Source organism: Belonocnema kinseyi, chromosome 5 (assembly GCF_010883055.1).
Source record: "Belonocnema kinseyi isolate 2016_QV_RU_SX_M_011 chromosome 5, B_treatae_v1, whole genome shotgun sequence".
Classification (NCBI taxonomy): Eukaryota; Metazoa; Arthropoda; class Insecta; order Hymenoptera; family Cynipidae; genus Belonocnema; species Belonocnema kinseyi.
This window is the reverse complement of record NC_046661.1, coordinates 112,805,821-112,820,877: the sequence shown is the minus strand read 5'-3', so window position 1 is coordinate 112,820,877 and position 15,057 is coordinate 112,805,821. Positions and strand designations below refer to the sequence as shown.

The window sequence follows — 15,057 nt, the reverse complement described above, 5'->3', positions numbered from 1 at the left end:
AATGCGGGACGCGTACTGTCTTGCCCAGCCTATCTTTACGGCAAATTGATGCATTCGTCTTTTGGTCTTATGATCAGCCGTTGGTTTTGTTTTACGGTTCGCTTCGGCCAAAGCTCTCGCTGCATTATACACACAATAATTGATAGCTCAGAGGTCGGATTCACCGGAAAATTGTCCACGAAGCTCGTCATCCATTTCAGCCAGATCTTTAGGCTTGAGAGAAACCTTGGTGTCGATGTTTCTCCGGGTTGTAAAGCATCGCTCTTCATCCATTGGATGCCTGCCCGCTGTTGGTCTTAGTGTCGCCTCTCTTTCATTGTTGCCGGCTTGTTCTAGCTGTGGTAGAGTAGGCGTTCCGCTTACATACTCCCTTTTACCGAGTAGTTCAGCATGGTTTCGCAGACGTTGCTGCGAAAAGTGCGATAGCTCAGGGTGTTTCTCGCACCACAGAGCATGCAGCCGTGCCATGTAACCCCGTTCACGGGCCACACTCGCATCGTAGCAGTCTAGCAAGTCGTGATTTAGTTGCTCCGTCCACCCAAAGGTCACGAGATCCCGCCGATCCATCGCATTGAATCCATTTTCATTGGCTCTCCCAGCTCTAGATTGGTCGGCATTGTTGGCCGATCCATTTTCGGGAGCCCTGCCCGTTCTGTTGTTTTGAACCGCACCTACTACAACTATGTTTGGTGTTGTTGCTCTACTTTCAAGCAATGAATTAGCAGATTTTACATACTGACGTGAAAACGACAGCTGTGCTCATCTCGTTCCAACCTACCCTGAGCCAAGTTTAAGATATTAGTTAATATATTTTGAAATCTGGCCAAATTTCAGCTTTCGGAATTTCCCCAAGATGAGAAAAATATTGTTCCAATAAATTAAAGATACTACAGTTGATTTGAGTAAAATACACTGCAAAATTGTCCATAAAATTTCAGATGAACTTGAACATTTATTCTGTGATTAAGCCTCGGCTGAATTAACGTTCTATCAACACTTATTTTGTATCCATGGAGTTCTACGTATATAAGTTTTTCTTTTAACTGTTTCTCTATTCCACCTGACCTAGCCTGACGAAAAATGCTTCAAAGAAAAACATAACCGTAACAATCCTGTTGTAATTAATGAATTATAAGCATTTAATTTACCTTAGACAAAGAGAAAATAAATATTGAGCGGAACTGAGGAATAAATTTTGCCATTATACATAAAAATAATGTGTTTTCTGCTTACCTACTTGTAAGCGTTTACGGCCTCTGTCCCTCGCTCTCTTAAAATTTTCTATCCAAGCAGCCTCCTAAGCTATATTATCACTTGTTTTTGAAGATTGTTTGTCCTTCGATATTTTTAAAAATCACATTATGAATTGCTACTTAACTTGGACAAGATTTTGACTCGTAAAATAAACTTATAGCATAAAGGTGGTAGTTGGGCGTATAATCTGAACAATGAATAAGACAAACTATAAAATAGCCTCGGAAGGGACTGAAATTTTAGTTGACAAAACCCATACACTGGGTGTTTGAAATGTTTGAGGTATGAATGATCTCAAGGTAAAAGAATTACGCGAAACTATGCACGTAAGGAAACTAGATATTTTATGTGTGCCTGAAACAAAGAAAAAGGGATGCGAAACTAAAGACAGGAAACGGCGTGTTGAAGGGCAGATTTGAAATATGTCAGTATTAGATAGTGAATCACATGGTAGGCAAGGAGTAGGTCTGATTTTGAATGAAAGAGCGAAGCAGCATCTCGGGCATCATGATTTCGTATCTCCCAGACTGCTGCGGACAAGAATGAAAGTAGGAATCAGAAGATTATTTATCATAGCATACTACGCGCCAGTTAATAGTGATCCCAAAGAAGTGAAAGACGCCTTCTGGGACATTTTAAATGAAACAATAAATATCTGCGATCATGGTAAAAGAATAATTCTGTAGTGAGATATAAATGGATGAGTGGTCATTTAAAATTAGGATACAGAAAGAGTACTATGTAATTTTTAGGATCCAAGAACAAACTATAACGGAGATGAATTAGTTGGTCTATGCTTAGAAAGGGGTCTTCTTATTACAAATACTTGGTTTAGGCATAAAATGATCCACATGTACACCTGGTCTAAAGGAAATAGCCACAGTATAATTGACTTTGTTTTTGCGGATGAAAGACTAAGAGAGTAAGTCAAAGACACAAGGGTCATAAAGAATTCTGAATACAACACTGATCATTACCTTCTGATCTCCAAAATTAACTGAGATCTGGGATAGAGAAAAAAGAGGACTAAGAAAATAAAACAAACGCGAATAAATATTGAGAAGCTACAGAAACCGGATGTGTGAATAGATTTCCAAAATAAGATGATTGAAAGCTTATATAAGGCAACCTGGGAGGCGCTTATAAACAAAAAATATATAGGGTTTCTAAAAAGTCCCGAGACGGTTGGATATTTCCTCAGGTAAAATATTTTTTAAAAAGTGAAGGTCATTCCTACAGTAAATTTCAACGAGAAATTCAATGGTGATCTTCATTTTGACCTTGAAGTTGACCTTTATGGCCTTTTGAAGGTCAACTTTGTTTTGTTTTAATGAAAACCCCCTTTTTTACATATGAAATCGATAGAGCGGATAATTCTACGTTCAGATACGTACCCAAGTCATAGGTCAATTGTAACGGTCAAGGTCAGTTAGAGGTTATTTGAAATTAATAAAGTTTTCCAAGAGGTCAGTGTAATTCCTGAAGTAAATTTCAACGAGAAATTCATTGGTGAGCTCCTTATTGATCTTGGTTACAGCGTTTTGAATATTGTAAGTACATACTTACTATCTTTCGCTAAAAGATTATTATGGCACAAGCTAAACTTTCGGAACGAGAGAGGGTATCTGTATTAATGATGCATGGTTGGGGAGATCTATTTCGATCTTATGATCAAGTTCGTTTGCTTTTTAATCGCACCTTTCGTAATGGAGAAGGGTCAAATCCTGTTTCAAAATCAACAATTGAAAGGACTGTAAGGCGCTTTATGAATCATGGATCTATCGAGGACCTTCAGAGAACTGGTCGGCCAAAATCTGCAGGATCTGAGGAGATGCAGATGGACATAGCCCAAGCATTTGTTGAAAACTCACACCTTAGTTTACGTCGAGCTAGTGATGAGCGTGACGTTGCTCCTAAGATAGTGCGAAATATTTTAAAAGGCATTAATTTCCATCCTTACAAAGTTCATCTGATACAAGAGCTCAATGAAGACGATCCTGATCATCGGGTTGAATTTTGTGAAATTATGATGGACAGAATTCATAGAGATCCTCTTTTCTTGTACAATACAGTATTTTCAGAATTGGAAGAAGGAGTGAAATCGTGTGGCCTGCTAGATCTCCTGATCTGACACCTCTCGACTATTTTCTTTGGGGTTATTTAAAGAACAAAGTATACTCAACGCAACCGCAAAGCTTAGACGAATTGCAAAATCGGATTCTGCAACAGTCTACTTTGATTAATAGGGAGATGATTCGTAATGCTGTAACTCATTTTTACAATCGCATACCTTTTTGTCAAGAAGCTCAAGGTTTTCAGTTCGAACATCTTCACTGAAGCGTCAGAGGCAATGGGACTCACGCTAATCAAGCACCCCGAAACGTGAGAGGCAAGAAGACTCACGCTAATCAAGCACCCCAAAGAGAACAGAATTTACTACGCCCACGTCGTTGTTCCTGGGTAAGGATCAACGTAAACGCAAACTGCTTGAAAAAAACATTGAAAAAACCTTGAAGATCACCACCAAGATCAATACAGAGCTCACCAATGAATTTCTCGTTGAAATTTACTTCAGGAATTGCACTGACCTCTTGGAAAACTTTGTTAATTTCAAATAACCTCTGACTGACCTTGAACGTTACAATTGACCTATGACTTGGGTACGTACCTGAACGTAGAATTCTCCGCTCTATCGATTTCAGATGTAAAAAAGGGGGTTTCCATTAAAAAAAACAAAGTTGACCTTCAAAAAGCCATAAAGGTCAACTTCAAGGTCAAAATGAAGATCACTATTGAATTTCTCGTTGAAATTTACTTTAGGAATGACCTTCACTTTTTTTAAACATATTTTACCTCAGGAAATATCCAACCATCTCGGGACTTTTTAGACACCCTCTATAGAGGGCGCATGGACTAAGTTCCGGGATATCATTGTTAGGTGTGCGATTGAATTGTATGGTATCGCGGTTGTAGGAAGAATGCCTGGTGTTGCGTGGTGGAATGTGAAATTCAGGCTGCCCACAAATCAAAGAAAGAAACGTACAGGGGAACTTTGATCATCATTGAAGGGAAATAAAGGTACAGAATTTGTCAACATGAGAAATAGTAAAGGGGAAATACTATATGATGCAGACGGGATACTAGACGCTTTCAGAGACTATTTAGGCGACAATTTGGAAATGAAGCTATAGGGCACCACAACTGCGATGTAAAACACGATACGTTAGAAAACTCTAATGAGAAAGTTTGTGTCACTGAGATTAGGGATATAATTAAGAACTTGAAAAACGGTAAATCGGCCAGGGTAACCTGTATTAACGCTGAAATACTTAATCACGGTGGCGAGTACATATCACATATACTGCGAATTGATAAATTTATGTATCAAGATGGGAGAAGTTCCAGGTGATTAAAAAAAATCGATTATCGTACCATTATACAAAAGAAAGGGAGATAAAGTCGACTGCAATAATTACAGAGGGATCAGGTTATTAAGTACCGCAAGTAAAATATACTCAAAAATACTTGTTCGTAGGGTAATGTAAATAACAGAAGAAAAGATCTGGGAAGTCCAAAGTGAGTTTATGCCAGAAAGGTAATGTACGGATAAAATATTTAGCTCACTGAAAATCACAGAAAAAAGTTTGAGAGTAGGAAAAAAAGTTTTCTGTGCATTTGTTGACCTAGAAAAAGCTTGTGACAAAGTAGAAAGACGTAAACTTTGAGAAGTTCTAAAAGATCACGGAGTCAATGGATGTCTCCTACAAGCTAAAAAACAATATATACGGATAGCAAGGCGAGGGTAAGGGTAAATGGGAAAATGAGTAACTGTTTCGATATTATTCACAGAGTTAGACCAGGATGCGTTATATCTTCATGGTTATTTATATTATTCGTGAACAAGTGTTTAAGAATGGCCCTTTTCGACGAAGAAGGTGTGGATCTCGAAACAGCAAGGGTACGTGGGTTAGCGTTCGCAGATGATAAGTTTGTTATGTCAGAGTCAATCGAAGACTTGCAAAAAATGTCGAATAAACTGAAAGCAACCATGAAGAGCATGGATCTCAAAATGAATTCAAATAAAACAAAAACTATGGTGTTCGAACGAAAGAGTGAGAAGACAATATGCAACATTCTATTAAATGATGAGAGAATTGTACAAGTTCATAAGCTCGTATACTTTGGTAGCTTATTTACTAGAGACCGGAAGATAGATGAGGAGTTAGATAGACGCATAAACGAAGGTAAGAAGGTTATTGGTAGAGCAGGGTCCCATATCAGAAGTAAAAATATATCAAATAAAGCTAAAATGGCAATATATAATTATATATTTGTACCGACTGTACTATACGGTAGCGAGACATAGACAAAGTGAGTAACGAAATAATTCTCGAAGAATGTGGTGCAGATGGAAAAGAAATCGGTTAAGATGGTTTGGGCATGTGGAGATAATGCCGAATGAACGATTAACAAAAAAAATGTATAAAGGAAAAGTAAATAACAGCGTGCCTAGATGCAGCCCGCGGAAAGAATGGTTAGAATGTGTGAATGAAACCCTAGAAAGAAGACACATAAGAAGCCACAAAAACACAAGAGCCTACATGAAAAAATGCATGGACGTAAAAGAAGCTAGAGAAGTATGCCAGGAAAGAAAAATATGGCGGACCCAAGTGGGGAACCTTACATGACGACTTTGTGAGGATCTTAACTTGGGGTGATTGATAGGGAAATTGATCAGCAACTTGTGTTGGAGCAGTGATGCGGAATGAACAGGTTCTTTAAATAAATAACGCAGGAATTCTGGATCAATCTAAAAATTCGATATACCTTCGCCGCCGAGTGAGTCACGCCTACCCAAAAGGGAAATGGCTTAATGATGTAATAATAATAGTAAAACAGCCGAAATCGAAACACCTCGCTAAACACTGAAAACAAACTCATACATGTGCTGACAGCTGACTCACTTACCGCTGAGTGTAGTGCCCACATTTATCGCTCCGCTACTGATGAACCAGCATGATTGAGAACATTCCCTCGACCCTGCGAGCTAAGAACCGGTGCGGACAGAAACCACGGTTCTGGTTTAAATCTAAATAGACTCTTTTGGACAAAAAAAATCTCTAGGGACATATAGATTTATAGCCTAATATAGAAACATTATCATTTTTGAGTCATTTTTTGAAAGGAAAAATTTAATTTCCAGGCCCAGAGTGATTTATATGTCAACATAGCAGTATTGTATTTTTTCCGCATCAAAAAGTAAAAAATTTCTCTTCTGGTCTGAGGAACTTGCGAATCTTCCAGAAGTGAGCGTAGTAATTAGATAAATCTGAAGAAACTACTTCGGATAGAAATGCCTATTATTCTAAAATTAAAGGTTAATTTAATTCCCAAAATGCAAATGCAGGGATCTGCAATTTGTTAGAAAATCACTGGCACTGCCAGCTTCACCTGAAATCATTAGTGCAACTTTTGAAAACAATACAAGTATTGACTTTATCAACTTTTTTTCGTACCACAATTAAGGTCTTATTTAAGGCTCTCTAGTACCGTAGCAACCAACTTTCCACCATCAACTCCTGTCATTTAAAGACCACCTCTAAACTGGAGTTACCGATTCATTATCAAAAAAGGAAGTCAAAGGATTGGGCTATTGTATACTTGTACGAACCACTCAAAAACCGTTTTCCTTAAACAACCCATAATAGTCGAAAGTTGCTCTATATAAAATAAAATAACCATTTTAACAATAAAATAATAAATGTATTTTTTGGCTTGATACAGGCTTAAAAAACACGACCAAATTTCGAAAGTCTACCCTAAACACTCAAAACCTACAATTATGCATCAAAAAGTCAGAACCAATTTTCGAAACATTTTAAAGGTGCAAAAATTCACTTCTTACGATAGGCTCGGTTAATTTAATGTTTCCCTACTTTTTGACAAAGTTTCTTTATTTTAATACTAGTGAATATAGGCTTAGCAATATTTTATAGTTCCCGGCACTTTTTAAAAAAAGCTCCGGTGCATTTTACATACAACGAAATCTTACAAAATAACCATCCCCCAGTTTTTGGCTTTTCAACCTATCTTGTATAATTATTTAGTCCTTAACTCATTTTAGAGTAAAAAGCTCGAGAATTTCGAAACAACAAAAAACATTTTTATCATAGGTATATTTACAGGAATATTTTCTTCAGTAATTTTTTTTTATGCAACTGAATTCAAACGATAAATAAGTCATATTTAACATTAGAATTAAACAAACCATTAATTATGGTATGAAATGAAATTGGATGAAGTCAAAACTTGTCTTGTTTTCTCATGTGTCACTACTGGCTTGACGTCAAACAGATTCCATCGGATTTAACTGATTGTAAATATATTCTAAAATAAAAAAAAACTGTTTTCCTTAACATCAAAATGTATTTATAAATTCGAGCGAGCATATAGAAAAAATACATCGAATATGAGCTTTTTTGTTAGAAATGTATAAAAAATGTCACTTTTGGTCTTTTATATCTAATCATACAATTGAAAAACCGTAATTTTCTTTACTTAGAACCCATTTCAATCAATAACTCAAACGGAAGATGCGGGTGAGTTTTAATCAATCTCTTAATTTCCGCAGATTTCGTCACAGTCTTAAAATTCTGCAAAACGAAAGCAATACATTGTTCTTTTATTTCCTTTCCATCGTAGTCGTCAGCTAATTTTAAACTCTCAATCACATTTGTAACAGGTAAGTTCTTCATCAGAACATGTTCACAGATAAGTTTTAAATCATACATTTCATAGAAATGAGCTGCCTTAAAAATCTGAACAGCCAATTGATCAAATTTCTCTACCCTCCCAGTGTAGATATATCTTAACAATTCCATGAAAACTTCAGGCTCGATATCGTTTACTTTTGATTCGTCTACATTGGGTTCTTTTTTGTTACTCGAAAACATTCTATTGAAATATGGACTCTTGGAGGCAAGAATAACTTTATACGCGTGGATTGTTTCATATCCTACATAAAGTACGATATCACTAAAATTTGCATTGTTAATGAAAGACTTCTATCCTTTCAGTACACGCAAGTTTTCGAGAATTGAATCAGAAGTGTTTTTAATCTCGCAGATTATTTTTACATCCCTGTTTTTCAAGAGGGATTCTAATTCTTTTGTGTGAATGAAATATTCAAAACCATACCGTTCGTCTTGATCTAAGTCACCTGAAATAAACTTACTTCGAGTAAGTATTTTCTTATTCGTATTGTCTAAGATTGAAATAGTGAATTCGAGTTCAACTGATGTTTCACCAGGCAGACAGTTTTGTAGAAAACATCCTATATATGAGTAATTTGGGCACATTTCGCAGTCCTTGCAGTTTTCACACAATTAAAATAATCTTTCCAAGATTAAGCGCCATTCAATTTTTCGATTCTGCACCATAACGAAAGATTCTGATTCCAATGTTACTTCACATGCGTCAAACGCATTCTCAAAGTTGAATGTTATCCACTCAAAAATAGCAGTACGATCGTCGTCAGAAATCGCCTCGGTAGTTCTAAAATAAAAAAATAACACGTGAGCCTTCGTGGGACGCCCGCCAGAAGTAATAACTTCATATGATGTAAATTGAAGTGGTTTTTCTTTGAACTCTTTCTTTCAACATAAAAAATAGTTGAAATATTACTCGAATAAATTAGACGATTAGGAAATAGGTTCGAAATGAATAAGTAATTGTGTTGAAAACAGTTAGCACGTGTGCGAACGACGAGCTGCAAGAAGATCACATACCGATATAAACTGGTGTGTGTGCGTGCGCAGCGTGTGTGTGTGTTCATGCCGCTATATACACTGCTAATACTGGCAGAGTCTCAGTGTGAGTGTGAGACCGAATGATGGAGAAAAAGAGAGCGAATGAGCTTTGGGAGGGAGTAGGGAGGGGGCGAACTGGAAGAAACGAAGGAGAGGGATTGAAGAAGTCAGTCAGTGGGAGAAGCGAAGGAGACATAGAGCAAAGGAAGCGTTATTTTGGAAGCGTTACCGTCGCGTTACTGTCGCAGTATAATTTACTTGGAAAAAGTGACATATTTATACAGAAAAAGTGAATTAATTAAAAACAGCTCAAAAGACTTCGATGAAATGTATAAGGATTTCAGGTCAATTTTAAGGAATTCAGGATAAATTAAACAAATAAAAACAAAAGCTATGAATCACATCGAATTCGAGTTAATTTAAAGGACATGAAAACTATATAAAAGTGTTTTAAATCCGTTTGAGTAGAATCAAATGAATTCAAAAGAATTCAGCAAGAGTTAAAAACGCAAGAGGATTTTCAAAGTATTTAAAAAATTAAGGATAATTAAAAATTCAGAGATAATTCCAAATGAACTCGAATGAAATTTTTTTAAATGAAAAAAATTCTATTGATTTCAGGAAAAATGAAGTAAGTATAGAAAAATTTAAGGGAATTCGAGGGATTTTGATGAAACTCATAATCATTGATAGAATAGAATTTTACAATATCATAAAATTCAACGAATTTATTTCAAACTAAGTAAATTAATTATATACAGAATTCCGGGCCAATTTAATTTAAATTAATTGAAAAAAACAACAAATTAGATCAAGGTTCGAGTGAATTTAGGGAAATTTAAGGTAAGTGAGAATAATTTGATGAAATTGATCAAAATTTATTGTGAATAAAAAAATCAAGTGAGCTGAAAACAATTCAAACCTATTTTAAAAATTCATTGAATTCGTTTCATTCGAAATTAATTGCATAAAATTCAAGAGAATTCAAAAGAATTTGTGAAAATGCCTAACGGTTCAATGCTAGTAGATAACCCGATCCATAGGGCGGGCTGTGATTGGTCGTAAGGCGCGGCCTAAAGGGGAGGAGTGGGGGTAAGAGAGCGGAGTTGCCTCTCCTGATTAGTCGAGGGGCGTGGCTTAATTACAAAATGGCGGCTATAATAATTACAAAATGGCGGCCATAATAATTATTAGAGGGGACGATTTCGAGTTGAACAAGGAGAGGGGTTGAAGATTTTTCAATTTAAAGGTTTATTCTTATTTGGAAAAGCGGACGCGCTCCACATGATCTTAATAAATGAATGTTTCTCAGCTGAAAAGGGGAGGGGGCCCCACCCCCTCCCTGTTAGCCTGAGAGTAGAGGATGTATATGATCGAGCTGAAAAATGCGAGAAATATTTACAACGAAAATTAATTATCCTAATCTTACATTATATTCAGGTTGGAAAAGAGTGTGTTGGAGTAAAAAAAAACAAAGCTACAAATACTTAAAGGTATGTATAATATTTAATTACTAATCAAAACCTAAAATTGTCCTAAATTATTCTAAGTGACAGGTAGTATATACAAACATTGTTTTTAATTACAATTTCACATCTTTGTGCATTTATTTAGTATTTTTCCAATAAAATACATTTATTCAAGTACGTGTAGAAAATACAAGTTCAACTTCGCCTACAATGTATGAAATTAAGATGGTAGTCAGTTCTAGAAAAACGATTTCGAAATATAATTGGACGAATTGTTTCTCAAGTTTTGTTTGTACCTGACTTCTAAAGTATGTAGATTTAAACTTAATTATTTGACGAATTAATTCCTCATTTGGTGAATTAATATTTTCTGCGCTTAAATAATTTACAATTGTTTCAATTAAAAAATCTTTACATGTTTCTACGTGTTTTAATAGTCGTTGAATCCTTCTGAATCTTTCATCGACACATACAATAACATTTTTCAGTCCTTCGAAACTAGAGTTTTGAACAACTATTTCGGGAGTATATACCTTTTCTTTTTGGCCTCAACCTCGTCCTCTGCTGCGTGTCATTGTCCGTCTCGTTACAGAGTCGAAGGTGATAATGTTGCCTGAACTGTTCATAATTTTATTGAGCGGTTGAAATGTCCCATGTAGTTCAACCTCTAGTCCAATTAGAATCGTCTTGAAAAATGAAGGATTAAGTCCGTAAATAGTAGGCAGAATCACTCATTGCGTGGTTCTCTTCGTGAAGCTTTCAAACACAATAACCAAGCGTTTAAGAGCAGCGTTAGTAAGTACATGTTTAAGTAGTGATGACTTGGGTTGATCTCATTTATTTTTGGTATATCAGAAACAGTTTATTTCGTCTGAGTGTCAAACCAGACGTTGATAGTTTGAGTTTGTGGGAACTTTAACAAATCAAAGACCACGGAGGATTATATTTCTACTGAGTAACTGTGAACTTGTGACATACTGACTCGTTTAGATACAAGAATAGAACTGATTCAACTCTGTAAAATGCGTCGATATATGTACGTATTATATATAAGGAGTGGGGGAGTCCTTTGTTAGGTGGGGAAAGAGCCATATGTTATGCGCGTGGGAATAACCGTTATGCCACACACGTGAATAAAACCGGTTTCTATATAACAGCCAAACAAAGGATAGAAGTATGCTTTTCTTAGAAATGACACAAAAGGACACGTGTTTCATATAAATCATACAGAAGAATGCGTATTTCCTGGAAATTACACAAAGAACACATATTTTCTATTAGTCACACAAACCGCTTAAGTGCGGGGGGAGGATATTTTGTACAAACCGGTTTTTCAGGTGTGAATGAATGAGTGCTGTGGAAACAACCTAATATTATCTGCAGATTTATGTATGGTATTGATATACTGGTCTAAGTGCTTCCCTCTCTAAAGAACAAATCATTGCATAAGTTATGGGTGTTTTATATGAAAAAATGTCAAGTACAAGATTCAAAGTAATGAAAACACAACAATTAATTTTTAAAAATAAAAACTTCAAGGTAAGACGTTATCACAAAGGCTAATTCATTTCATCTGTCATAAAATGTTATCTAGTTTCTGAGAAACGTATGTACGTGCGTACGAAAAATTCGCAAATGAAACTAATTATCAAAAAAATGCCATTAGTTGTCCATACACTGTCCGTGGTATATCGATACATTTTCTCCAGAAAAAATAATTTTTACGTCATTTTTACCAGAGAAACAATTTCGATTTCGTTTATTTGTCGAAACAATATTCTACACCCACTATAATTAATTTCTGCGTTAAAAAAACGTTGCTCTTACAATTTTTTCCTAAATAGTAACTTAAATTAATATTCTTTTTAAATGAACACATTGTTGGACACAAAATAATGCAAAAAGTGTTTGAAAACTAAATTCAGGGAATTAAATGAAGAATAGTAATGATCAAAATGGGTTTTTTTACACTTTATCACAAAAGGAGAAATTTTCCTAGGTCATTTATAAATCAAATAAATAAGTCTCTAAATAACCTCTACCACTGTTCCTGTTAGAGGAAAAAATTTTTAAACTGTAAATTATTTTGTTGTGCCTGATGATTCACATGTGTAAGGTATATAGTGGGCTTACCCTGTGAAAAAAAAACTATTGGCAAGTACGCACGTAAACGGGGAGGGTGCTGGCAATGCTTAAACCGGTTTAGAGGGGTTTGTTCGGTATAAACCGGTTTTTCATATATAAAACAGGTTTCAACACGCTAGAAACGAGAACATTAATCGAAGCAAAACAAAGATTTTTCAAGGAAAGCTTTAACAGAATAGCTATCTTTTCAAATAAATAATGTTCAAAACCAATTTCTAGAAAAATATATGCCAAAAATTGGATATAATTTGTGCAGAATCTATTTCCAAACAAAGTTCTGAAAAAATAAGTCCATTCTTAGTGAAATCTTCAGATGAAATTCAAAAATAATTTTTTAAAAACATTTTCCAGCAATTAAAAAGAATTCTTTTGATTTTACGTAGCACTTTTTTTTAATGTCAAAAATTGGTACGTTCTAATTTTTTAAATTAGCCACCATTACAAAATTTTCTGTAATACGAGCCCTAACGCTCCATTTGACAAGTTAGTTTCACGGAAAATTCTAAAGTTATTCAGAGAAATATAACAATGTTTAAGGGAAGGCTTTACCCCAAAAGCTCATTTTTTTCATCCCAATAATGTTCAGAACAAGTTTCTATAGAAATGAAAGCCACAAAATTTAATAGAATTTATGGAAATCTTTTTACAAAAAAAGTTCCAGAAAATAAGACAGAATTCAATCAAACTTTTTGAAGAAATTGAGAAAATATTCCCTGCATAATTTTTTTAGGAAATAAAAAAAAGTCTTCTGTTTTACCTAATATATTCTGTAAGTCTCAGCAATTCTTATATTTCGAAATGTTTTCTCCAGCTATCTACCATTACGGAATTTTCCACAATAATAACCCTATCGATATATTCTAATGTTTAGTTTTACACAAAATTTCAAAATTAAGCAAAGCAAACAAATAATTAAAAAAAAATTGCAACCAATTAAAAAAGTGTTCTTTTGTTTTCACTTAATAATTTTGCTTTAACTGAAAAAATACTTTTAATTTTTAAAACCTTTTTTTTAACGGTCTACAATTACGAAATTATGGGTACCACTAGATCTAGCGCCTTAATTTACCAATCAGTTTCACAGAAAAATTCGACATTAATCGACGCAATAAAAAAAATCAAGTGAAAATTTTACCACAAAATCTATTTTCTTTCATCCGTATAATGTTCAGAACAAATTTCTTTAAAAGTTGATACAAAAAATTTTATATAATTTACCGGAAAACCTCTGACATATAAAGTTCAAAAAAATAAAACAAAATTGAATAATAATTTTTGAAGAAATTGAAAAAATATTTCTTGCTAAAATTTTGAAGCAATTAAAAAAAAGTCTTCTGTTTTACCTAATATATTTTGTAAATCTTAAGAATTCTTATATTTTAAAACGTTTTCTCTAGCTATCAACCATTAGGGAATTTTCCGCAATACTAACCCTAGCGCTATACTAGAACGTTTCGTTTTACAGAAAATTTCAACATTAAGCAAAGCAAACAAATAATTTTCAAACAAAAAAAAATGTTTAACTAATTTAAAAAAGTGTTCTTTTGTTTTCACTTAATAATTTTGTTTTTATTGTAAAACTATTTTTAATTTTTAAAACCTTTTTTTATTGGAACGGTCTACAATTACGAAATTATTCGTGATACTAGATCCAGCGCTTTAATTAACCAATTACTTTCACAGAAAATTTCGACATTAATCGAAGCAATAACAAAATTTTCAATAGAAGACTTTACCACAAAATCTATTTTTTTTCATCCGTATAATGTTCAGAACAAATTTATATAAAAATCGATACAACAAATTTAATATAGTTTACGGAAAACCCTTTTACATGTAAAGTTCAAAAAAATAAAATGAAATTCAATGCAACTTTTAGATGGAATTACAAAAATATTTGTAACAAAATTCTTCAAGTCATTTAAAAAAAATCGTTTTTCTACCTAATATATTTTTCATCCTTAACTATTCTTATTTTCTTTCTAATGTTTTTTCGAACTGTCAAACATTATGCAATTTTCCGCAATACCAGCACTAACCCTATACTAAACCGGTATGTTTTACAAAAAAATTTGGACTATAATCAAATCAAACAAATTTTTCAATGGAATGCTTCAACCACAAGAACTAATTTTTAATCCAAATTCTGAACCAATTTGTATACAAATGTATACCAAAACATTAAATATAATTTATGAAAGACTTGTTTCCAAAAAATGTTCGGAACATAAGACAAATTGCACTTAAATCTTCAGAAATTGAAAAATAGTTTTCTAACCAAAATTTGCAACATATTTAAAAAAAGGAGAAGTTCTCTGTTTTTACGTGATATATATATTTTTTAATTTTAAACATTTTTTAATTCTTTAAATCTTACAAAA

General features: G+C 34.0%; 1 protein-coding gene across 1 annotated transcript; it reads right to left on the bottom strand.

The window, feature by feature from the left end:
• Positions 1–7,808: 7,808 nt before the first annotated feature.
• Positions 7,809–8,207, bottom strand: LOC117173839 (speckle-type POZ protein-like). The gene has a single exon (XM_033362484.1). It carries the CDS (start codon positions 8,205–8,207, stop codon positions 7,809–7,811), a length of 399 nt encoding a protein of 132 aa, XP_033218375.1.
• Positions 8,208–15,057: the final 6,850 nt, after the last annotated feature.

Coding starts and splice junctions, on each gene's coding strand:
- LOC117173839 (XM_033362484.1), bottom strand. CDS start 8,207: ATGTTTTCGAGTAACAAAAAAGAACCCAATGTAGACGAATCAAAAGTA.